Source organism: Schistocerca serialis, chromosome 3, assembly GCF_023864345.2.
Source record: "Schistocerca serialis cubense isolate TAMUIC-IGC-003099 chromosome 3, iqSchSeri2.2, whole genome shotgun sequence".
Taxonomy (NCBI): Eukaryota; Metazoa; Arthropoda; class Insecta; order Orthoptera; family Acrididae; genus Schistocerca; species Schistocerca serialis.
The window spans coordinates 262791518-262816469 of NC_064640.1; the positions used below are offsets into that span (position 1 = coordinate 262791518).

At 41.3% G+C, this 24952-nt stretch overlaps 1 protein-coding gene across 3 annotated transcripts in view; it reads right to left on the reverse strand.

The window, feature by feature from the left end:
• The window catches only part of LOC126470034 (endothelin-converting enzyme homolog), a 434767-nt gene that overhangs the window by 88224 nt on the left and 321591 nt on the right, over positions 1-24952 (reverse strand). For all 3 annotated transcript variants that reach the window (XM_050097524.1, XM_050097525.1, XM_050097526.1), the window contains exon 6: positions 23697-23795. In XM_050097524.1, the coding sequence (XP_049953481.1) occupies positions 23697-23795 (99 nt within the window). The remainder of the gene's footprint in view (positions 1-23696; positions 23796-24952) is intronic.

The window sequence follows — 24952 nt, forward strand, 5'->3', positions numbered from 1 at the left end:
GTGGCACCCACCTGGATGACACTTTTCGCATTTTCAGGTCGTCATGCAGGATTGTGTGCACAGAACCCACAGAAACGCCAACTCTGGATGCGATCTGTTCAACAGTCATTCGGCGATCCCCCAAAACAATTCTCTCCACTTTCTCGATCACGTCGTCAGACCGGCTTGTGCGAGCCCGAGGTTGTTTTGGTTTGTTGTCACACGATGTTCTGCCTTCATTAAACTGTCGCACCCACGAACACACTTTCAACACATCCATAACTCCATCACCACATGTCTCCTTCAACTGTCGATGAATTTCAATTGGTTTCACACCACGCAAATTCAGAAAACGAATGATTGCACGCTGTTCAAGTAAGGAAAACGTCGCCATTTTAAGTATTTGAAACAGTTCTCATTCTCGCCGCTGGCGGTAAAATTCCATCTGCCGTATGGTGCTGCCATCTCTGGGACGTATTGACAATGAACGCCGCCTCATTTTAAAACAATGCGCATGTTTGTATCTCTTTCCAGTCCAGAGAATAAAAAACGGAGGCCTTAGAACTTGAATGCACCTCATACTTACGTGTTGGTCGAACCTACTGGTAACAAATCTAGCACCCCGCCTCCGATTTGCTTTGATGTCCTCTTTCAATCCGGCCTGGTACGGATCGCAAACACTCGAGTAGTACTCAAGAACAGGTTGCACGAGCGACCTATATGCGGTCTCCTTTACAGATGAACCACACTTTCTTAAAATTCTCCCAATAAACCGAAGTCGATCATTCGCCATTCCTACCACACCCTCACATGTTAGTTCCACTTCGTATCGCTTTGCAACGTTACCCTCAGATATTTAACCCTCGAGCATGCGTTCCATGTGTATAAAATGCGCCAACCAAAAATAAAATTATTTTATGCGCTTCCATTTTTGTTTCGCAGCTGCAAACCTATACCTATTCCTTCAGTATTGCTTTAGGTAACACAGCGAAAAATTGCGTTGTCGTATGTCCAAGGGAGCAGCAGTAATATAAAATACAAAACGAGCTTGGCGAGAAAAAATTTACGATCAGTTAAAAAAAAATGATCCCAGTTAGGAAACAGAAACATAATCCCACATTGAGGCAGTTGTCTACGAGATAATTAGTGATCTAATAAGCAGCTGAACGAGATCTGATGCAACTGCACTGCTTAATTCTTCGAATGCATCATTACTGCCTCTTTAATACCAGTCCTTGGCAAAAGAGTTGTAGTGAAAATTTATTTCATTATTGTTTAATAAAACAGTAGTTTAGCTCATATTATGTAAGTTTATTTTCTCCTTATTGAAATGAACTGAGAATAAACTACGATTTTGATCATGCATGACTTACCTCGGTAACATGAGGAAAGCTATTCTTTTCATGTTTACAAAGCGCGCCGCGCTCCCGCTCGTGTTACGAAAAACGGCGCTCACGCTCGAGGGTTTAACGACATGACTTTGTTAAGCAGTACACTACTAATGCTTTATCCGAACATTACACGTTGGTTTTTCCTAATCATCCGCATAATTTACATTTTTCCACATTTAGAGCTAGTTGCTATTCATCACATCAACTAGAAACGTTGTCTAAGTCAACATGTATCTTCCTATAGTCACTCAACTTGGACACCTTACCGTACACCACAACATCATCAGTAAGCAACCGCAGATTGCTGCCCACCCCGTCCGTCAAGTCATTTATGCATATAGATAAACACAGCGGTCCTGTCACACTTCCCTGGGGCACTCCTGACGATACTCTACGTTGATGAACACTCGCCGTCGAGGACAACATATTGAATTCTTCTACTTAGGAAGTTTTCAAGCCACTCACATATCTGCGAAATTATTCCATATTCTCGTACCTTCGTGAACAACATGCAATGGGACACCGTGTCAAAGGCTTTCCGGAAATCTAGAAATATCGAATCTGCTCGTTGCCCTTCATCCATTGTTCGCAGTATATCACGTTAAAAAAGGGAAAGTTGAGTTTCGCACGAGCGATACTTTCTAAAACCATGTTGATTCGTGGCCATAAGCTTCTCAGTCTCAAGAAAATTTATTATATTCGAAATGAGATATGTTCAAGGATTGTGCAGCAAACTGAACTTAGAGACATTGGTCTGTCATTTTGGGGGTCCGTTCTCTTATCCTTCTTGTATACAGGAGTGACCTGTGCTTTTTCCCAGTCGCTTGGAACTTTATACTGGGCGAGAGATTCGCGATAAATGCTAGTTAAGTAAGGGTCCAATGTCGTAGTGTACTCTTTGTAAAACGGAATTGGGATTCCATCTGGACCTGGTGACTGATTTGCTTTCAAATCTTTCAGTTGTTTCTCTACGCCAGAGACGCTTGTTACTATGTCGTCCACAAGGGAGTCTGTCCGATGGTCAAATGAGGGTATAAAATTACCAAATAAGCAGCAACCAGTCGCAAAATCATGTTTTATTTATTTACTTTTCCTAATCGATTTCAATTGGTTAACAGCCATCATCGGTGCTTTCAACGAATATGTGCCCTGAGTAGTAACACTGTCTTAAGCAGAGGTCAAATATCAAATAAAGAAAACATGATTTTGCGACTGGTTGCAGCTTATTTGGTAATTTTATGGTTTACGGTCGCTGCACAACTTGGGAACCACATGGAACCAACCATTCACAAATGAAGGTATGTTTGTACGATTCTCCTGCGTGAACGATTTCATGAACGCGAAATTTAAAACTTCGGCTTTCGTTTTGCTATTTTCAACTGCCACACCAGTCTGTTCAACAATGGACTAAATGGGAGCCTTAGACCCGCTTAGCAATTTTACATAGAACCAGAATTTTCTCGGTTTCTCTGACAGATTTTTTTCTTAGGTGTGACGGTGGCAGTTGTTGTATGCTACGTGCATAGATCATTTCACAGACGCACGAATCTCTACTAACCTTAGTTTGCCATCATTTGTGTGTTCTCTTTTGCACCGAGAGCGCAACAGTCTCTGTTTCCTCAGCATCTTCCGAATTTCGGCATTAAACCATGGTGGGTCTTTTCCACCCTTTATCCACAATTCATAAACTAAAGCATAGTGAATTGGAGAAGATATCTTTGCCATTGTCTGAAAGTAACACGTTTTATATGGTGTCTTCTACGTTTTAGCCAACGGCCTTGTCGCAGTGGTAACACCAGTTCCAATCAGATCACTGAAGTTAGGCGCTCTTGGAACTGGTTAGCACTTGTAAGGGTGACCGTGCGGTTCTCGCGAGCGCTGTTGGCAAGCGGGGTGCACTCAGCCCTTGCGAAGCCGATTGAGAAGTTACTTGATTGAGAAGTAGCGGCTCCGGTCACGAAAACTGAGAACAGTCGGGAGACAAGTGTGCTGACTACGGGCCCCTCCATATCCGCCTCCAGTGACGCCTATCGCGTAAGGATAACACGACGGTCTGTTGGAACCGTTGGGCCTTCCGATACCTTTTCGGATGAAGTTTTTTTTCCCTACATTTCACAAGCCATTGACATGTAATAGTTGGCGTATAGCACTAACTGTCAGAGTTGTAGACTGCGGGAACTATTAGAAAAGTTCTGTTGATCAATAGTTGTAATTGCAATGTAATCGTCTGTCAAAGCCATTTGCAGTCAACATTGCCGGGATACTTTCTCGTTTATTAGTTTACCTTCAGCGTTGACCGAACTGGTTATTTTCCACGATGGTTCCACTTTAATGCTAGTGTTCTGGCATAACATCAATTGACTAATCTTTATTGACAGTGGCGTGAAATGTTTAAGTATCTCAGAGTACGTATAAAACATTCTCGCGCTTCTTGTCGAATCAGTTCAGGGTTAAACCTCGATCTTTCGACGATTACCTCCCTCGTCTCCGTCACGAGCAACTATAGCTCTTGACGAAGACGATGGGAGTAATCGTCAAATACCCAAGGCCCTCAACTGACAAGAATAGAACCCCGAGAAAGTTTTAGAGAACAGTGCCGTCGTGAAAGACTTTGTTCTCATCCACTGACGTAAAAAAATCGCAGCACCCAAAAATAATTCTTGCTGATTAATGAAATTTCGTTAATACATTTCTCTACGTAGCGTATTTAAGTGATTAACATTTCAAGATCACAGATCAATATAAGTGTGAGATAAGTCATTGCAAATGTGAAATGCTAATACAGTCATACTCAAAAGTATCCGAACGACCTGAATTGCATTTCGCCTGATTCGCATGCAACCGGCATAACGCTGCTGTCTAGTAGGTCCTCTAATCGCTCCTTGGTACAGTCGTTTGACTATTGAAAATGGTTCCAGCAAGTCACTACTAGAAAACACTGCTCTGTATCGCAGTAACTCAAGATGTAAAGTAATACCACGATGCTACTAATATCAGGGAACACCTAATCACAGATAAGACTGTCCTTAAGGCTTGTCTACATCTACATCTACATCTATACTCCGCGAGCCACCTTACGGTGTGTGGCGGAGGGTACTTATTGTACCACTATCTGATCCCCCCTTCCCTGTTCCATTCACGAATTGTGCGTGGAAAGAACGACTGCTTGTAAGTCTCCGTATTTGCTCTAATTTCTCGGATCTTTTCGTTGTGATCATTACGCGAGATATATGTGGGCGGTAGTAATATGTTGCCCATCTCTTCCCGGAATGTGCTCTCTCGTAATTTCGATAATAAACCTCTCCGTATTGCGTAACGCCTTTCTTGAAGTGTCCGCCACTGGAGCTTGTTCAGCATCTCCGTAACGCTCTCGCGCTGACTAAATGTCCCCATGACGAATCGCGCTGCTTTTCGCTGGATCATGTCTATCTCTTCTATTAATCCAACCTGGTTAGGGTCCCATACTGATGAGCAATACTCAAGAATCGGACGAACAAGCGTTTTGTAAGCTACTTCTTTCGTCGATGAGTCACATTTTCTTAGAATTCTTCCTATGAATCTCAACCTGGCGCCTGCTTTTCCCACTATTTGTTTTATGTGATCATTCCACTTCAGATCGCTCCGGATAGTAACTCCTAAGTATTTTACGGTCGTTACCGCTTCCAATGATTTACCACCTATGGCATAATCGTACTGCAATGGATTTCTGCCCCTATGTATGCGCATTATATTACATTTATCTACGTTTAGGGAAAGCTGCCAGCTGTCGCACCATGCATTAATCCTCTGCAGGTCCTCCTGGAGTACGTACGAGTCTTCTGATGTTGCTACTTTCTTGTAGACAACCGTGTCATCTGCAAATAGCCTCACGGAGCTACCGATGTTGTCAACTAAGTCATTTATGTATATTGTAAACAATAAAGGTCCTATCACGCTTCCCTGCGGTACTCCCGAAATTACCTCTACATCTGCAGATTTTGAACCGTTAAGAATGACATGTTGTGTTCTTTCTTCTAGGAAATCCTGAATCCAATCACAAACCTGGTCCGATATTCCGTAAGCTCGTATTTTTTTCACTAAACGTAAGTGCGGAACCGTATCAAATGCCTTCCTGAAGTCCAGGAATACGGCATCAATCTGCTCGCCAGTGTCTACGGCACTGTGAATTTCTTGGGCAAATAGGGCGAGCTGAGTTTCACATGATCTCTGTTTGCGGAATCCATGTTGGTTATGATGAAGGAGATTTGTATTATCTAAGAACGTCATAATACGAGAACACAAAACATGTTCCATTATTCTACAACAGATTGACGTAAGCGAAATAGGCCTATAATTATTCGCATCTGATTTATGACCCTTCTTGAAAATGGGAACGACCTGCGCTTTCTTCCAGTCGCTAGGTACTTTACGTTCTTCCAGCGATCTACGATAAATTGCTGATAGAAAGGGGGCAAGTTCTCTAGCATAATCACTGTAGAATCTTAAGGGTATCTCGTCTGGTCCGGATGCTTTTCCGCTACTAAGTGATAGCAGTTGTTTTTCAATTCCGATATCGTTTATTTCAATATTTTCCATTTTGGCGTCCGTGCGACGGCTGAAGTCAGGGACCGTGTTACGATTTTCCGCAGTGAAACAGTTTCGGAACACTGAATTCAGTATTTCTGCCTTTCTTCGGTCGTCCTCTGTTTCGGTGCCATCGTGGTCAACGAGTGACTGAATAGGGGATTTAGATCCGCTTACCGATTTTACATATGACCAAAACTTTTTAGGGTTCTTGTTTAGATTGTTTGCCAATGTTTTATGTTCGAATTCGTTGAATGCTTCTCTCATTGCTCTCTTTACGCTCTTTTTCGCTTCGTTCAGCTTTTCCTTATCAGCTATGATTCGACTACTCTTAAACCTATGATGAAGCTTTCTTTGTTTCCGTAGTACCTTTCGTACATGATTGTTATACCACGGTGGATCTTTCCCCTCGCTTTGGACCTTAGTCGGTACGAACTTATCTAAGGCGTACTGGACGATGTTTCTGAATTTTTTCCATTTTTGTTCCACATCTTCTTCCTCAGAAATGAACGTTTGATGGTGGTCACTCAGATATTCTGCGATTTGTGCCCTATCACTCTTGTTAAGCAAATATATTTTCCTTCCTTTCTTGGCATTTCTTATTACACTTGTAGTCATTGATGCAACCACTGACTTATGATCACTGATACCCTCTTCTACATTCACGGAGTATGTCATTTATTATAATAAATGACATACCTGAAATGTTACCACTCTCTTTATTACGTCAGATAGGTAATGCACGTAGTAAGTTCGTCGTATTCATGACTTCCTCTTCAAAGTAACATACACTACTTATTATTTAACACAAAATGACATCAAAAATTTAAGTTATCCACGAGCAGCTAGTTCAGAATATGTATGAACTTCAAATGACACGGCGAACCGTCTCGTTCTACATATGAATTCAAACCCAGTTCAGGCTGACTAAGCAAAGATTTCGTGACTGACGCAAACTAACAGTCATTCCAGATTAGGCATACAGAGAGTGATATACCTCGATTTTAGACAGTATCAGTTAGCAAATTTCAACTTTAAATTACATAACGCAAAACACTTTTAACGGACGCGAATTCGTCCCCAGCATCTCTTGTCCCTGTTAACGAACTACGAGAGATGTTAAATATTGCTTCTTCACAAGTAACTTACATGAAAGGCCGTGAGGCAAAGCTTTGTGTTGGACAAGGATTCGAACCCAGAACCTAATCGGATTGATATCGAAGCACAACCAACTGTGATATATCGGATTTTCTCGGCAGTAGATAGGTGTTTTAACTGAAATGACGAGACGAAACACTAATTTTTTCCTTCCCAGGACTCCAACCCGGCACCTATCGATGTTGTATTCTAGAGAAAACGAACGTTAAATATGGGTTTGTTGCACCAGCAGCGACATGTGAGCATGTTTGAACTAGAAATAATATGACGAAAAGTTCACTGCTCACTGGGAATAGAGCCCCACACATACCGTTGTTGACTACACACAAAGAGACGTCAGCTACCGAATTTTTCTCCACCAGCAGCTCGGAATAACATCTTGAACTTACAGTGTTCTCGCAAATAGTTCTGTGTCTCACTGGGAGTCAAAAACGTCAGATATCGTTAGTGTTGACAACGAATGAAAAAACATTAAAAATTAAAATTGTTACCCACCAGCAGATAGGTGTTGTCATGCTAGAGCTTGATAATACATAACGAAATCTTTAGTGCCGGGCCAGGATTCGAACCCATTCACACGTAATATGTGAAGATGTTGAGGAATCTGCAGTTTTGAACAAATTGTAGCCGAGCTGTATTGCCACGAAGGGATCAAATTCCGCGTTAAGGGCGGTCTGAGTTGCATTCTCAGTTCAGAACCAATTTTATCGACATACAGAAGCTCAGATAAAAGATGGAATAAGTGTCCTGTGACCCTACATAGCGTTTGTTTCGTCACTAGAAATAAATAACTAGTATAAGAAAGGTTACTGGTGATAGAGTTTCTACATGTCGCCACTCCAGACCTTATTGTGGTTCAACCTAACGTCTACTTGGCAGAGAAGGAATATCATCTTTAATGTGAATTTCAGACCACACCGCCATTATACCTTCTTCACTTGGTGTAGTCAGAAGAGAATGGAATCTCTCTCTCCCTATCTAAAATCATTGGCGGAAGTGGGAATCGAACCCAGACCATAGCTATAAGAACCTACCATCAGTCCAACAGACCACCAAACCCTCTTTTCTGTAACTCATTTTTCTATCGTAACGCCGTTGCGCCACACTGGATGAGAATTCTGACACACAGGCTCCCTGTAGTAAATTGCAGCATGTTCAGGAAATTCATTTACTTGGTTGACCGAATCACCATGAACTAGCTGCCTCGGCTACCCAGTGCATATATTCGACTCTATTTTGTAATCACTGAAATAAAATCACGTAACTGCCACCTACACAGAACTGCCAACAGTGTAGGACGCAGAAATTTAAATTGGAAGTGTTCCTTTCCACTTGAGCTATTCTATTGCGCTATCTGCTTGTAAAAAAACGTCGTGCAGCCCAAAAGAAAAGCTGTAACTGTTTCTCTCAGAAGTCTAGACCCGGTCATTTGCATTATCTCGCAGCGCTGTGGTATGCAGAAGTTCTGGAGGAATTGTTGTTCAGTTCTGGAGGTGCTGTAACTGTGTGTCAGCTAGTAGCGTAAGGGTAAGTGTTGTGCGCCATAGATAAGATGTCGAGAATTCGAATACATTTATTGCTAAATTTTTTTAAAACGCGATTCTGCTGTCTGCTGGAGTTACCAATCTAATGGAACTTTGAACATAATTTCCTTCACTTCTCAACCCAAAATAGTCGCATGTGGAAAAAGGGCTAACTTCAGTGACATTTTGTTCTTTTCAGGTTTAATAGACAGCCAGGCAGCAGATGCATCTCGAAGCTTTTGTATTATGTATGGGGAGAGCTCATCGTGCCAAAATACATCAGAAAAGTATTTTCTACATTAGCTGTCGTGTGGTACTGGCATTTTATTCTTCTTCAAACATTGTTTGACAGTTTTAACTCAGAACAAGTTTTCTACATGCATGTAATCAATAAACTGCAGGTGCATCGTCAGGCTGTTATAGATAACATCAGAGAATTCGCATATATCGTTGATGATTAATTTCGCTCTCCTGTTTACTATTGTTTCAACAACACTAAAGGAAACCTTACGAAACTTGTGCACTGTATTATAAGAAATGAAATAAAACTACCCACGATAACCTTACGACGAAAGTCTGTTTTAATAAAGCTGAGTAGCTGTACACAAGCATGCCTCTATCGACACGAATTAGTAAAATACTACTCACTTAGATTTTGATTGGGTCTGTGTTTAATTGGTATGCTGTGTCATACTCAAGAGGTATGAAAATGTGGCATTTCATAAATATAGTTATGTATTTCTAGAAACCCGAAATTTGCTTGTCAGCAGCGGAAAGAGGCGTTACCTGTTGTGCAGCATTGTAAGTTTTTCACCATTACACTATGAGCCGAAAGTTTTTTCTTGCGATTCCCTTATTGACGTTTGATCTGACTGCTTGTAGCTCTTTCACAGAAGGGGTAAAAACGTTGCACTCAGTGAGACTGGAACTGCGAACCATAACAGACAGTTTTTCAGAGGTCAGCACGTTACCACAGAGGCGGCAAAGATGTATGTAGCTTAACTACCTCTTACGAGGTCAATACTGGCTAGCACTCATAAACCGCTATTTAAAGGACGAGATTAGTTGCGATTTCCACCTGTAACGACTTTCCTGGGCTGAAAACTGTAAGTTTACAATCTTTTCTTACACCTCAAGCGATAATAACTGAAATTATTCAATGGAAATGACAGGTAAACTCAAGTGAACTTTGAGGCTTAATTCCGTGCACACCAGGGAGTTACTCGTCGATGACAGAGTTGCCAAACATACATTGCGTTGTTGCCAAATCTCGGTTACATTACCAGCAGGAAGAAGACGAACCGATGTCATCCTACAGCGGGCTGGGAATTGACCATAGCTGGTGTCTCCAAGTCGCATCTGCTACGGCCTGGAATACGTAATGCGACTGATTCGCATTTCTGTAACTACGTTTTGGGACTGGAGCTAGTTACTAAAAATACTTAGAGTTGACTGCAAACTAAGCATCATAAATCAGTAACTCTCATAGTTGTTTTTATATTTCTTTCGTAAGTGTACTCAAAACTAAGAAACTCATTCTCAGGCGTTTTTGTGCCTCGCCGATAGTCGAGCACAAAAACAAATAAAAATAAAAAAAGAATGGTTGTGTGTGTGTGTGCGTGTGTAACAGAGAGAGAGAGAGGGTGAGAGAGAGAGAGAGAGAGAGAGAGAGAGAGAGAGAAATAAAAAAGAATGAGAGAGAGAGAGTGTGTGTAAAAAATTATTGCAAAGAAATTGAATCATGGTATGTAAACAAGTTGAATCATGTTATGTAAAGAAATCTTTCATTTAAAAGGACACGTTCCACATCATTACAAAATGTCGTATTCATGATCTGCGGAACAAGAATTAATCTAATCTAATCTAATCACATCATATTGATGACTAGCCATAGAGATTCATGAATTACCGAAATTTTTGCCAATACCAGTAACCAAATCGAAACTTGAAAATAAAAGACGATAATTTTTGTAATAAATCAGAACTCCTATCAAGATCCTTTCGTCCCTGTTAGCTAACCACGAAAGATGTCTGATATACCTCCATTCTGAAGTAACAAAGTGTGCATGCATTTAAAGATGAAGTGCAAGATGTGAAGTTCTGTGACGGAGATACGAACCCAACACGTAATCGGATTGTTAACTAATAAAAATCAAATGTTACGTATCGGTTTTTCTTACGAGCTGCTTGGTGTTTGAATCTAAAATAAGGATACATACTTTTGTGCCTAAGCGACAATCGAACTGCACACCTGCCGTGCATCCACGAATATAGCTTAAGTATCAGTTGCTTACTCACCAACAGTAAGATGTGTGCGTGTTTCACCAGAAATGACGACACCTATTGCGATTGTTGGCAACACATGAACAGACATTAAAAATGCACGTTAATTTTCACTTGCAGGTGGGTGTGCACTTGATAGGGCTTGAAATGAAATTATGAATAATTTTGTACTGGATCCTTTGGAGGAGACCCAAAGAAGATTGCAGTCTTGGGAAAAGGAACGAAATGATTGAACTATACTGTTCTGAGAGTTTCAGATCCTCGAAAGAGAAGATACGAATTCGAACCACAGTCCAGCACCAAATTTTTCAACGCCTCTAGTTCAATCAAGTACAAGTAAAATATGAGACCTGTTCCTTTAAATGACTATCGGTTCATCAAATCAAATAAAATTTTCTAATGTAAGTAAGTTTACTGGCGACTGTATTTCTGTTTGCCATGACTTCCGCTATGTCATTTCCCAACATAAACCGGCTCTGCCCAGTTGGTAATGAAGGAACGTGATGTTTAATGCGGATTATGTATTATAACGTTTTTCTCTTGAGGTTACCAGAGGTAAAATCAATCTGTTTCTGCCTCTTAAAAGTAAATTCCTGAACCCACGCAGTGCACCTGTGATAATTCGTTCCACCAGACCACTGTGGCCACATTTCTCAGCCTCAAGAGTGTGCTGAAACAGATGATGTGCTTAGCTTACACAATTAGTCACGGTGGAAAAAATGCAAGTCTATTAAATGGTTGAGTAGAAGCAAGCTTCTGACGCGCAGATTATGCTTTTCTCATTTCAGCAGGATGTAAAGACTCTTCTAGGCATCATAGGCTCGAAGTAAAGCCATTTTGAATTTTCACAAATTGAGCAAATTTCTTAGTTCGAGAAAATCCACTGTGAAGTGTGAAGTCACCGGATAATTCGATTATTACCGTCATTATTACTATCATTTTATTAATACCGCTGCTGGAACACACGTGCCTGAAGATCATTTAATGCCTTTTGATCACTATAGAAGTAGTTTCCCAAGAACAGGTTTTTTCCCTATCTACGGAATCCTTTTCAAGTTAATAACAGACATCAACAGTTACTCATGGATTACATTAAAACTAAAGTAATTGATGAAGACGTTACTTGATAACAAAAACGCGCTGCCTTTCTTTATTTACTTGCGCCTAGAAATGGCTATCGAGTACTGCCAAACCAAAAGGCAAGAGATCTTACTGCCTTCGGATATATGTCGCTGTCAGTTCTTCCATACGATTTGGTCGACATGACCTGTTTCAAGTTGTTTATGACAATGTTTTCGAAAATCAATTGTTTTCCTTTGAAATAAACAGAAAGATTTTCATTCTAAGCTATACAAGTACAAAATTTTCGCAATATTAGTTCAAATTCAATATTCGCTTTTATAAAGTAGGAAAGTATTCCACAGTTGCAAAAATCGTTTCCGACTCATTGATCTTACACTTAGCCGCTAGTTCCTTCTCTGCCAAGTATACGTTAGGTTGAACCACAATAAAGTCTGGAGTGGCGACATGTAGAAACTCTATCACCAGTAACCTTTCTTATACTAGTTGTTTATATCTAGTGACGAAACAAACGCTATGTAGGGTCACAGGACACTTATTCCATCTTTTATCTGAGCTTCTGTATGTCGATAAAATTGGTTCTGAAGTGAGAATGCAACTCAGACCGCCCTTAACGCGGAATTTGATCCCTTCGTGGCAATACAGCTCGGCTACAATTTGTTCAAAACTGCAGATTCCTCAACATCTTCACATATTACGTGTGAATGGGTTCGAATCCTGGCCCGGCACTAAAGTTTTCGTTATGTATTATCAAGCTCTAGCATGACAACACCTATCTGCTGGTGGATAACAATTTTAATTTTTAATGTTGTTTCATTCGTTGTCAACACTAACGATATCTGACGTTTTTTACTCCCAGTGGGACACAGAACTATTTGCGAGAACACTGTAAGTTCAAGATGTTATTCCGAGCTGCTGGTGGAGAAAAATTCGATAGCTGACGTCTCTTTGTGTGTAGTCAACAACGGTATGTGTGGGGCTCTATTCCCAGTGAGCAGTGAACTTTTCGTCATATTATTTCTGGTTCAAACATGCTCACATGTCGCTGCTGGTGCAACAAACCCATATTTAACGTTCGTTTTCTCTAGAATACAATAGCGATAGGTGCCGGGTTGGAGTCCTGGGAAAAAAAATTAGTGTTTCGTCTCGTCACTTCAGTTAAAATACCTATCTACTGCCGAGAAAATCCGATGTGTCACAGTTGGTTGTGCTTCGATATCAATCCGATTAGGTTCTGGATTCGAATCCCTGTCCAACAGAAAGCTTTGCCTCACGGCCTTTCATGTAAGTTACTTGTGAAGAAGCAATATTTATTCTGTTAAAAATGTTTGCGTTATGTAATTTAAAGTTGATATTTGCTAACTGATACCGTCTAAAATCGAGGTATATCACTCTCTGTAATCCTAATCAGGAATGACTGTTAGTTTGCGTCAGTCACGAAAAGTTTGCTTAGTCTGCCTGAACTGGGTTTGAATACATATGCAGAACGAGACGTTTCGTCGTGTCGTTTGAAGTTCATACATATTCTCAACTAACTGCTCGTGGATATCTTAAATTTTTAATGTCATTTTGTTTTAAATAATAAGTACTGTATGTTACTTTGAAGAGGAAATCATGAATACGACGAACTTACTACGTGCATTACCTATCTGACGTAATAATGAGAGTGGTAACATTTCAGGTATGTCATTTATTGTAATAAATGCAAGCTTACAAGCCTTAAGGACAGTCTTATCTGTGATAAGGTGTTCCCTGATATTTGTAGCATCGTGGTATTACTTTACATCTTGAGTTACTGCGATACAGAGTAGTGTTTTCTAGTGGTCACATGTTGGAACCATTTTCAATAGTCAATCGACTGTACCAAGGAGCGATTAGAGGACCTGCTAGACAGCCGCCTTATGCCGGTTGCACGCGAATCAGGCGAAATGCAGTTCAGGTCGTTCGAATACTTTTGAGCACGACTGTACATTAATAACCGGTGTAATCGCCAGAATGTTGAATGCAAACATGCAAATGTGCATGGACTGTATTGTACGGGTGTCGGATGTCAGTTTGTTGGATGTTGCATTTGGTTGGTCAATACAGGGACGGTTCTTGCTGGTTGTGGATGACGCTGGTGTTATCACCCGATGATGTCCCATATGTACTCGATTGGAGACAGAACTGGCGATCAAGCAGGACAAGGCAACTTGTCGACACTATGCAGAGCAGCATATTGGCTTAAAACAGCGGTATGTGGGCAAGCAGTTCCAATTGAAAATCACCAACTGGAATGCTGTTCATGAATGGCAGCACAACAAGTTGATTCACGAGTTTGACTTACAAATTTGCAGTCAGGGTGCGTGGGATAATCGCGAGATTGCTCCTGCTGTCATACAGAATCGCACACCAGGCGATAACTCAAGGTGTAGCCCAGTGTGTGTAGCACGCAGACAGTTCGGTTGCAGGGCCTCAACTGGCCTCTTAACAACACACGGCTATCGCTGACACCGAGGCAGAATTAACTTTCATCAGAAAACAAAACGGACTTTCACCCTGTCCTCCAGTGAGCTCTCGCTTGGCGCCACTGAAGTCGCAAATGACGGTTGTTTGGGGCCAGTGGCATGCACGCTACAGGGTTCAAAATGGTTCAAATGGCTCTAAGAACAATGGAACTCAACATTTGAGGTCATCAGTCCCCTAGAACTTAGAATTACTTAAATCTAACTAACCTAAGGACGTCACACACATCCATGCCCGAGGCAGGATCCGAAACTGCGACCGTAGCAGTCGCGCGGTTCCGGACTGAAGCGCCTAGAACCGCTCGGTCACCGCGGCCGGCCACGCGACAGGGCGTTTGGCTCGAAGCTGTCCTTGAAGTAACCGATTTGTAACAATTCGTTGTGTCACTATTGTGCCATCTGCTGTTCAGATCGCTGCTGTAGATACTATGCGATGCACCAGAGCTATACACCTAATACGATGGCCTTCCCTCTCGGTAGTGCCACATGGCCGTCCGGAGCACGGTCTTCTTCAGACATTACATTCCCGTGACCATCGCTGCCAAGAGTCAGATACAGTGGCTACAGTCCCGCGAAGTCTATCCGCAGTATCGTGGAAGGAACATACAGCTTCTCGTAGCCCTGTTACATCTGACAAGACCTAGTTCAAACTCCGTGAGGTGTTGATAACGGCGTCTTTGGCGCCTTAAGGACATTCTTGAGTAACATCAACTCGCCATGTCCAGTCTCAAAGGTAACTAACGCTCACGACCGTTACAGTGTGTATTTAAAGCAAACCTAATTTGCATCCTCATAGGGGCGCTACTAGCGCCACTCTTATGTAACTGGCTTGAAATTTGAATAGCCATCATCTTTCAGATGTAGACACATGCCTACTAACTTTCGTTTATGTCGCACAACTTCTTCTTGATGATGCGACATTTTTACCGTCAGTGTATGTCAGAGTATGTTTAAATATTTTGATATGTGCGTATGCATGAAAACTTCCACTTAAACATTTCCCTACAGTCGAAACTGCAATCGTGGCGACTGAAAACAGCTGACAGTCAAAGGCGAAAAGTGATCCTTAAAATATATTTTCCTATTTCTTGTAACTTCATCTAGTGTGGAGCTGAAACATTAGGTAACTGCTGCCTTTCTTGAGGCTGCTAAGGAACCACCGATTGTCAGTGGATGCTGTTATCTGCGAGTCAGGAATAAACTTGTTTTTAATACAAAAGAAATAAGATTTTTGCTACTAAGTTAGTTGCGATGCTGCATTCTGTTTAATCTAAATGAATGTCAATTCTAAAATAAAGTAAATCCAACGATAGAGCCACGAAACGAGTACATGTCTATCAGAATGAACTCGAGTGTTGTACCAGTGTACAGTATCTCATTTGCCAAAGACCAAAGCTCTCTGTTTTATATGTAACAGCTCATGATCTAATAAAAGTGACACGACTGTCTGACATTGAGCAGTCATACTCATTTGGTCCTTGAAGTTTAAGTGTGAGAGGGGATCAAAGTAACTTATATGAATGCATGTCCGAAAGAACAGACTCCACGCATCCACGTAACTGATTCGCCTGGATGGGCCACGAACCCACCACCTTCAGTAGGGATGCGTAGTTACGTTCAATCTCCTACGGGTGTCTGAAAGTAGCGAGCGTGAAGCACATGGATGGGGACTGAGATACGTGGCGCTCGGTGGGAATGTGAGTCGGCTGAGAGGCGTGCCCAGCTAGTGCGCGCAACGGTGATAAACACTGTGTGCGGATGCCGCAGTGATTCACGCAGTTGTCTACTGAGCAGCGGATCCTGGATTCGAGTCCCTGCCCGTCACACATCCTCACTCGTCGCCGCTGATTTAGCATAAAATCGTGATACAGCTGACGTCAATAATTCCTACCCTTTCCTTTCTCCCCCCTCCACCTTCAGTTTACATAACAAAGTAATCTACTTGTATGACGCTCTTGCCACGTCTTTGCAGCATAAATTGGAGCGCTATTGAAAATCGTAATTATTTTTTTCCAAGTGGCTTTTTAGAATATTAATGGATAGCGTTCACGAAGCTATATATAACTTACGCTGTAAGTTGTATAGCATAATTTACGAGGGTAATCTCAAAAGTAAGGTCTCCTATTTTTTTATAAGTACATAGACCTGTTTATTTCTACAATGGTTTACATCAGTTTACAGCTTGAGCATTTAGCTATTTTTCGACATAATCACCATTACTGTCGATGCATTTTTGTAGACGCTGTGGCAGTTTTTGTATGCCCATGTCATACCAGCTCGCCGCCATGCTGTTCAGAAAGTTATGAACCTCTTCATTCACCTCGTCGTCGGAGCTGAATCGCTGGGACCACAATTAACGCTGACAGGTACTGTGAGACTCTGAAAAAACTCAAACGGGCAATTCAGAACCGGAGAAGAGGAATTTTGAGCAAGGGCATACACATTCTCCATGACAACGCTCGCCCACACATCGCTCGGCAAACCGATGGTCTCCTGCAACAGTTTCAGTGGAACATAATCACCCACCTAACCTATATTCCTGACTTGGCGCCCAGTGACTATCACCTGTCCCCTAGTTTAAAAGAACATTTGGCCGGAAACCAATTCAGCTCCGACGACGAGGTGAAAGAAGACGTTCACAACTTTCTAAACAGCATGGCGGCGAGCTGGTATGACATGGGCATACAAAAACTGCCACAGCGTCTACAAAAATGCATCGACAGAAATAGTTATTATGTCGAAAAATAGCTAAATGTTCAAGCTGTAAACTGATGTAAACCATTGTAGAAATAAACAGGTCTATGTGCTTATAAAAAAATAAGAGACCTTACTTTTGGGATTACCCTCGTATTTGTACAAGTATAAATACTGACATCGAAAAAAATGGTTCAAATGACTCTGAGCACTATGGAACTTAACATCTGAGGTCATCAGTCCCCTAGAACTTAGAACTACTGAAACCTAACTAACCTAAGGACACCACACACATCCATGCCGAGGCAGGATTCGAACCTGCGACCGTAGTAGTCTCGCGGTTCCGGACTGAAGCGCCTAGAACCGCTCGGTCACACCGGCCGACACTGACGTCGAAATTGACTGTTTTTTATTGTTGTTATCCGTTAATATTTTTGAAACTGAACAATATAGCTGTGAGTTTTAACGATTTTGATCGTCTGCTTTATTTTAACATGAAGTTTAGTGTATAGACTTTCGATTTTTTCCCCGAAATCTCGTACCACGAGGCACCACTGCGTTTTTCACAATCATTTTCAGTGTCACCACTCTCGCCTAACCAAGAAGCGTGCGCTGTAGGGTCGTGGCAGTTAAGTTGGTTCCATTGTGTAATTGAAACCAGATACAGGGTGTTTCAAAAATGACCGGTATATTTGAAACGGCAATACAAACTAAACGAGCAGCGATAGAAATACACCGTTTGTTGCAATATGCTTGGGACAACAGTACATTTTCAGGCAGACAAACTTTCGAAAATACAGTAGTTACAATTGTCAACGACAGATGGCGCTGCGGTCTGGGAAACTCTATAGTACGATATTTTCCACATATCCACCATGCGTAGCAATAATATGGCGTAGTCTCTGAATGAAATTACCCGAAACCTTTGACAACGTGTCTGGCGGAATGGCTTCACATGCAGATGAGATGTACTGCTTCAGCTGTTCAATTGTTTCTGGATTCTGGCGGTACACCTGGTCTTTCAAGTGTCCCCACAGAAAGAAGTCACAGGGGTTCATGTCTGGCGAATAGGGAGGCCGATCCACGCCGCCTCCTGTATGTTTCGGATAGCCCAAAGCAATCACACGATCATCGAAATATTCATTCAGGAAATTAAAGACGTCGGCCGTGCGATGTGACCGGGCACCATCTTGCATAAACCACGAGGTGTTCGCAGTGTCGTCTAAGGCAGTTTGTACCGCCACAAATTCACGAAGAATGTCCAGATAGCGTGATGCAGTAATCGTTTCGGATCTGAAAAATGGGCCAATGATTCCTTTGGAAGAAATGGCGGCCCAGACCAGTACATTTTGAGGATGCGGGGACGATGGGACTGCAACATGGGGCTTTTCGGTTCCCCATATGGGCCAGTTCTGTTTATTGACGAAGCCGTCCAGGTAAAAATAAGCTTCGTCAGTAAACCAAATGCTGCCCACATGCATATCGCCGTCATCAATCCCGTGCACTATATCGTTAGCGAATGTCTCTCGTGCAGCAATGGTAGCGGCGCTGAGGGGTTGCCGCGTTTGAATTTTGTATGGATAGAGGTGTAATCTCTGGCGCATGAGACGATACGTGGACGTTGGCGTCATTTGGACCGCAGCTGCAACACGGCGAACGGAAACCCGAGGCCGCTGTTGGATCACCTGCTGCACTAGCTGCGCGTTGCCCTCTGTGGTTGCCGTACGTGGTCGCCCTACCTTTCCAGCACGTTCATCCGTCACATTCCCAGTCCGTTGAAATTTTTCAAACAGATCCTTTATTGTATAGCTTTTCGGTCCTTTGGTTACATTAAACCTCCGTTGACAACTTCGTCTTGTTGCAACAACACTGTGTTCTAGGCGGTGGAATTCCAACACCAGAAAAATCCTCTGTTCTAAGGAATAAACCATGTTGTCTACAGCACACTTGCACGTTGTGAACAGCACACGCTTACAGCAGAAAGACGACGTACAGAATGGCGCACCCACAGACTGCGTTGTCTTCTATATCTTTCACATCACTTGCAGCGCCATCTGTTGTTGAAAATTGTAACTACTGTAATTTCGAAAGTTTGTCTGCCTGAAAATGTACTGTTGTCCCAAGCATATTGCAACAAACGGTGTATTTCTATCGCTGCTCGTTTAGTTTTTATTGCCGTTTCAAATATACCGGTCATTTTTGAAACACCCTGTATGTTTGCCTCAATGTCATTCTCAAGTGATTAAATTTATAAGTATTTTAAAGTCGACGTTGAGTATTTTAGCGAATACTGTAGAGTGCGATTGGCAGGAAATATTCTATAATCTGTATAAGTAATTACATTTGGAACTTTTGTATCCGACGGTAATTCGGTTTCCCCACCCAGCACGGACGTGTGCGTGTCAGAAAGGCCGTGACAAAGACCTTGTAAAAATGAGGCTGCGAGTGGCTGCTGCGGGCCGCCGTCTTTCTCCAGTGTTTCCTGACTGGGAACTGCTGCACTGCCACGCCGATCTCCCTACGTCCAGGACCTGTTAGCGCTTCGTTCACTTCTATCGCGGACTTAACAGGAACGTGTGTTGCTTTCCTGTAGTTCAGTGTACTCACTGAAGCAAGTGACGGTAAACAGTTTATACCGACGCCACGCAGGACACAAATGGAACGTTGGAAAAAAGGTAAAACTTTGGAGAAACTGTTTTTACCAAAATAAAGAAATCATTTAAATTTCACGCAGAAATTATAATGTAAGTTCTGTTACGTGGATTCGGTGCTAATGTAGATCTCCTGAAACAGTATTGTGCGGATACTGTGAAAATGTTGGTAGAACGTTTTCTGTGGTATTGTATGCCTACTGCCACTCATGGATCCCTCATTGTCAAATGGACACCACTGTGAATCGGACAACTATTCAAGGAAGCTCAAGAATAGTGAAAGAACGGCACAAAAATATCGAGAAATGTATTCGTGAAAATCGTCCAGAGAAGATACCATGACAGATGTTCTAAATTGGTCGCTTTTGTTATCAGACCTTTAATTTATAGTTTACGATTAAAACTATCAACAAATCTGACGAATTGTCATTTGGGGCGACGCAATTATTGCTGCCCTCTTATGCGCAAGCAGTAGCTGCGTCTTCGTCAAACGACTCTGAAGTTAGCTCGGGTGCAACAGATGTGTGTAAATAGTTGAAAATTTATTGTACAAAAAATTTAAACGTATTATTTTTAGATAAATCATAAAAGTAGCGTACAGAATATTTTCCAAATTTAATTATTTTCAAATCCTTTATGAACTTATTTCCCTCAAACAAATCAATTTTAATTAGAAATTGCGCCATTTTCGTGTGTCACACTTAATTTAACAGCGAATATAATTATTTTCGAATTTAACAGCGTTACAAACATTTGCGAACGTGTTTTTTTTTTTCGAATAAGCGATTTTGTCATTAGAAACTCCACCTTTTTGATTCGCCTGTAGATTAAAACTGAAGAAACTGCAAAAAGGTGGGAATTTAAGGAGATGGGACCTGGATAAACAATTGACAGGAATGGGGGAAAGAAATACAGTAGAACAAGAATGGGGAGCTTTGAGGGACGAAGTAGCGAAGGCAGCAGAGGATCAAGTAGGTAAAAAGACGAGGTCTAGTAGAAATCCTTGGGTAACAGAAGAAATATTGAATTTAATTGATGAAAGGAGAAAATACAAAAACGCAGTAAATGAAGCAGGCAAAAAGGAATACAAACGTCTCAAAAATGAGATCGACAGGAAGTGCAAAATGGCTAAGCAGGGATGGCTAGAGGACAAATGTAAGGATGTAGAGGCCTATCTCACTAGGGGTAAGATAGATACTGCCTACAGGAAAATTAAAGAGACCTTTGGAGATAAGAGAACGACTTGTATGAATATCAAGAGCTCAGATGGAAACCCAGTTCTAAGCAAAGAAGGGAAAGCAGAAAGGTGGAAGGAGTATACAAAGGGTCTATACAAGGGCGATGTACTTGAGGACAATATTATGGAAATGGAAGAGGATGTAGATGAAGATGAAATGGGAGATATGATACTGCGTGAAGAGTTTGACAGAGCACTGAAAGACCTGAGTCGAAACAAGGCCCCCGAAGTAGACAACATTCCATTGGAACTACTGACGGCCTTGGGAGAGCCAGTCCTGACAAAACTCTACCATCTGGTGAGCAAGATGTATGAAACAGGCGAAATACCCCCAGACTTCAAGAAGAATATAATAATTCCAATCCCAAAGAAAGCAGGTGTTGACAGATGTGAAAATTACCGAACTATCAGTTTAATAAGTCACAGCTGCAAAATACTAACACGAATTCTTTACAGACGAATGGAAAAACTAGTAGAAGCCAACCTTGGGGAAGATCAGTTTGGATTCCGTAGAAACACTGGAACACGTGATGCAATACTGACCTTACGACTTATCTTAGAAGAAAGATTAAGGAAAGACAAACCTACGTTTCTAGCATTTGTAGACTTAGAGAAAGCTTTTGACAATGTTGACTGGAATACTCTCTTTCAAATTCTGAAGGTGGAAGGGGTAAAATACAGGGAGCGAAAGGCTATTTACAATTTGTACAGAAACCAGATGGCAGTTATAAGAGTCGATGGACATGAAAGGGAAGCAGTGGATGGGAAGGGAGTGAGACAGGGTTGTAGCCTCTCCCCGATGTTGTTCAATCTGTATATTGAGCAAGCAGTAAAGGAAACAAAAGAAAAATTCGGAGTAGGTATTAAAATTCATGGAGAAGAAATAAAAACTTTGAGGTTCGCCGATGACATTGTAATTCTGTCAGAGACAGCAAAGGACTTGGAAGAGCAGTTGAATGGAATGGACAGTGTCTTGAAAGGAGGATATAAGATGAACATCAACAAAAGCAAAACAGGGATAATGGAATGTAGTCTAATTAAGTTGGGTGATGCTGAGGGAATTAGATTAGGAAATGAGGCACTTAAAGTAGTAAAGGAGTTTTGCTATTTGGGGAGCAAAATAACTGATGATGGTCGAAGTAGAGAGGATATAAAATGTAGGCTGGCAATGGCAAGGAAAGCGTTTCTGAAGAAGAGAAATTTGTTAACATCCAGTATTGATTTAAGTGTCAGGAAGTCATTTCTGAAAGTATTCGTATGGAGTGTAGCCATGTATGGAAGTGAAACATGGACGATAAATAGTTTGGACAAGAAGAGAATAGAAGCTTTCGAAATGTGGTGCTACAGAAGAATGCTGGAGATTAGATGGGTAGATCACATAACTAATGAGGAAGTATTGAATAGGATTGGGGAGAAGAGAAGTTTGTGGCACAACTTGACCAGAAGAAGGGATCGGTTGGTAGGACATGTTCTGAGGCATCAAGGGATCACCATCACGTATTGGAGGGCAGCGTGGAGGGTAAAAATCGTAGAGGGAGACCAAGAGATGAATACACTAAGCAGATTCAGAAGGATGTAGGTTGCAGTAGGTACTGGGAGATGAAAAAGCTTGCACAGGATAGAGTAGCATGGAGAGCTGCATCAAACCACTCTCAGGACTGAAGACCACAACAACAACAACATATCGAATATCGAATTTTGAGAAAACAGCGTAGAATTCATAGTCAGTGACCCTCAAAACATTTTCGTGTGCCACATTTAATTTAACGGCGAATATAATTATTTTCGAATTTAACAGCGTTACAAACATTTGTGAACGTGTTTTTTTTTTTTCGAATAAGCGATTTTGTCATTAGGAACTTCACCTTTTTGATTCGCCAAATCGAATATCGAATTTTGAGAAAAAACATAGAATTCATAGTCAGTGACCCTAAAAATCCATGATACCAATTTTCATTTCCGTCTGAATTTTTTCTTTTTGTTTTTGTCCGCCTTTTCCACAAAATAGGCCTCTGTGCAGTGGACCGAATCATAACGAGAGGGGAATCAGTAGCAATTTTACACAGGGCCTACATACGGCATCATCGGAGATAGGAGAACATGCTTTCCTACATTCCTGTAACATCTAAAATGGAGCTTTTTATTCCTAAAATATGTGTTAGACTGCAGGAGATACTCAGGGCACCATACGAATAGCACAATGTTCAGTGATGAGGTATTGGACTTTTCTGTTGATGTTCGAAACTCTAATTAGTGGGTCCGCAGCTCGTGGTCGTGCGGTAGCGTTCTCGCTTCCCACGCCCGGGTTCCCGGGTTCGATTCCCGGCGGGATCAGGAATTTTGTCTCTGCCTCGTGATGACTGGGTGTTGTGTGATGCCCTTAGGTTAGTTAGGTTTAAGTAGTTCTAAGTTCTAGGGGACTGATGACCAACGATGTTAAGTCCCATAGTGCTCAGAGCCATTTTTTTCTAGTTAGTGGAGTTGACAAAAAATAATTGCTGAAACACTGTTTTCTCTCTATCACAGATCTTAGTTACTATGTGAACAAATAATTTGCTGATTTTACTATTATTGTGCAAATTTATAAGGAAAAATTAAAAATAGTGCTCAGTATTTTAAATATGTGAACTTACCTTAGTCATATACTCCAGATAAGCAGACAATACTTTATCATCCATAGTTCCATTGAGATAGTTGTCACGAGTTGGAAGAGTTAAGCCTCCTTGATCAATCTGTTGAAAGAAATTATACTGTACTAACAGGGACACATTGTGACTGTTGAAAGCAGTAATTTTTTCTTACTTTCCAATTACAACATTTTTTATACTTCCGAATTACACAAATTTTTGTTTGAGCGTTATAATTAGTGGATCAAACTTATTCCTCGACTACTGAAAGAAATTGTCTCTGTTCTAGTTCGTTACTTACGGCTTTGAATCTTGTTCAGATCTCTCACTCATTAAAAACAGTTGTATCATTTGTCGTTCTGTCAAAGACGTGCCTAGATAAATAGAACAATAGCTTGTTCGAATGGAGATTTCAGAATAATAGAAGAAGAGGTGAGCGTGAGCGTGTGTGTGTGTGTGTGTGTGTGTGTGTGTGAGAGAGAGAGAGAGAGAGAGAGAGAGAGAGAGAGAGAGAGAGAGAGAGAGAGAGACTGATTTTGGGAAACCGCACATAATTAATCTTATATTAGCAAAAAGGTAACGAGAAGAAACGACTCTGGTTTCCACCCTAAGCAACACAAACCGAAAGTCTATTTTATCCTAACATTCAGGGTTACCGATAGCTCTTTAAAGGCTTTAAAACGAGTCCAAAAATATGTAACTGCGTCTGTAATACAACTGCAAGGTTCATATATATATTGGGAAGTGGCCCGAAGATCATGAAATAGGAATAATTTAATAGCTACTATAAAAAATTAGTAAGATTTATGGAAAATCTGCAGTAGCAAACACTATGTGTCCAAAAGTCTCCTGGTATCAATCCATGTGGATACCAAAGAGTCGCCCTTCTAACTGATTGCGCGTATGAGTTGCTTTCGCTTCATTGCAGACGTTAATCTACAGGCAAGGCTTATCATTAACTTCTTATTCACTGAAAGTGAATTTTTCCACTCCTCTGAAACGAGGGGAATCGTTCTGGGCACTGTTTTGGACGAATTGATCAGGAACGCAACGAAAACTCCAGTTTATTCAAAAAAAATTATTTGGACTTCCGTTTTGGGTTTGAAATAGGTTTCTCCATCTCATTTCATTCCAACCACGACGTAATGCATCTTTCGTTGTAGATCGAAGGGTTCTCATGGTGATAGACAAAGAAAGGTCCAGTTTTAAACTTGTACCACAGTGTGAGAAACCTACTATTATCTACAATACTTTCGTTAATT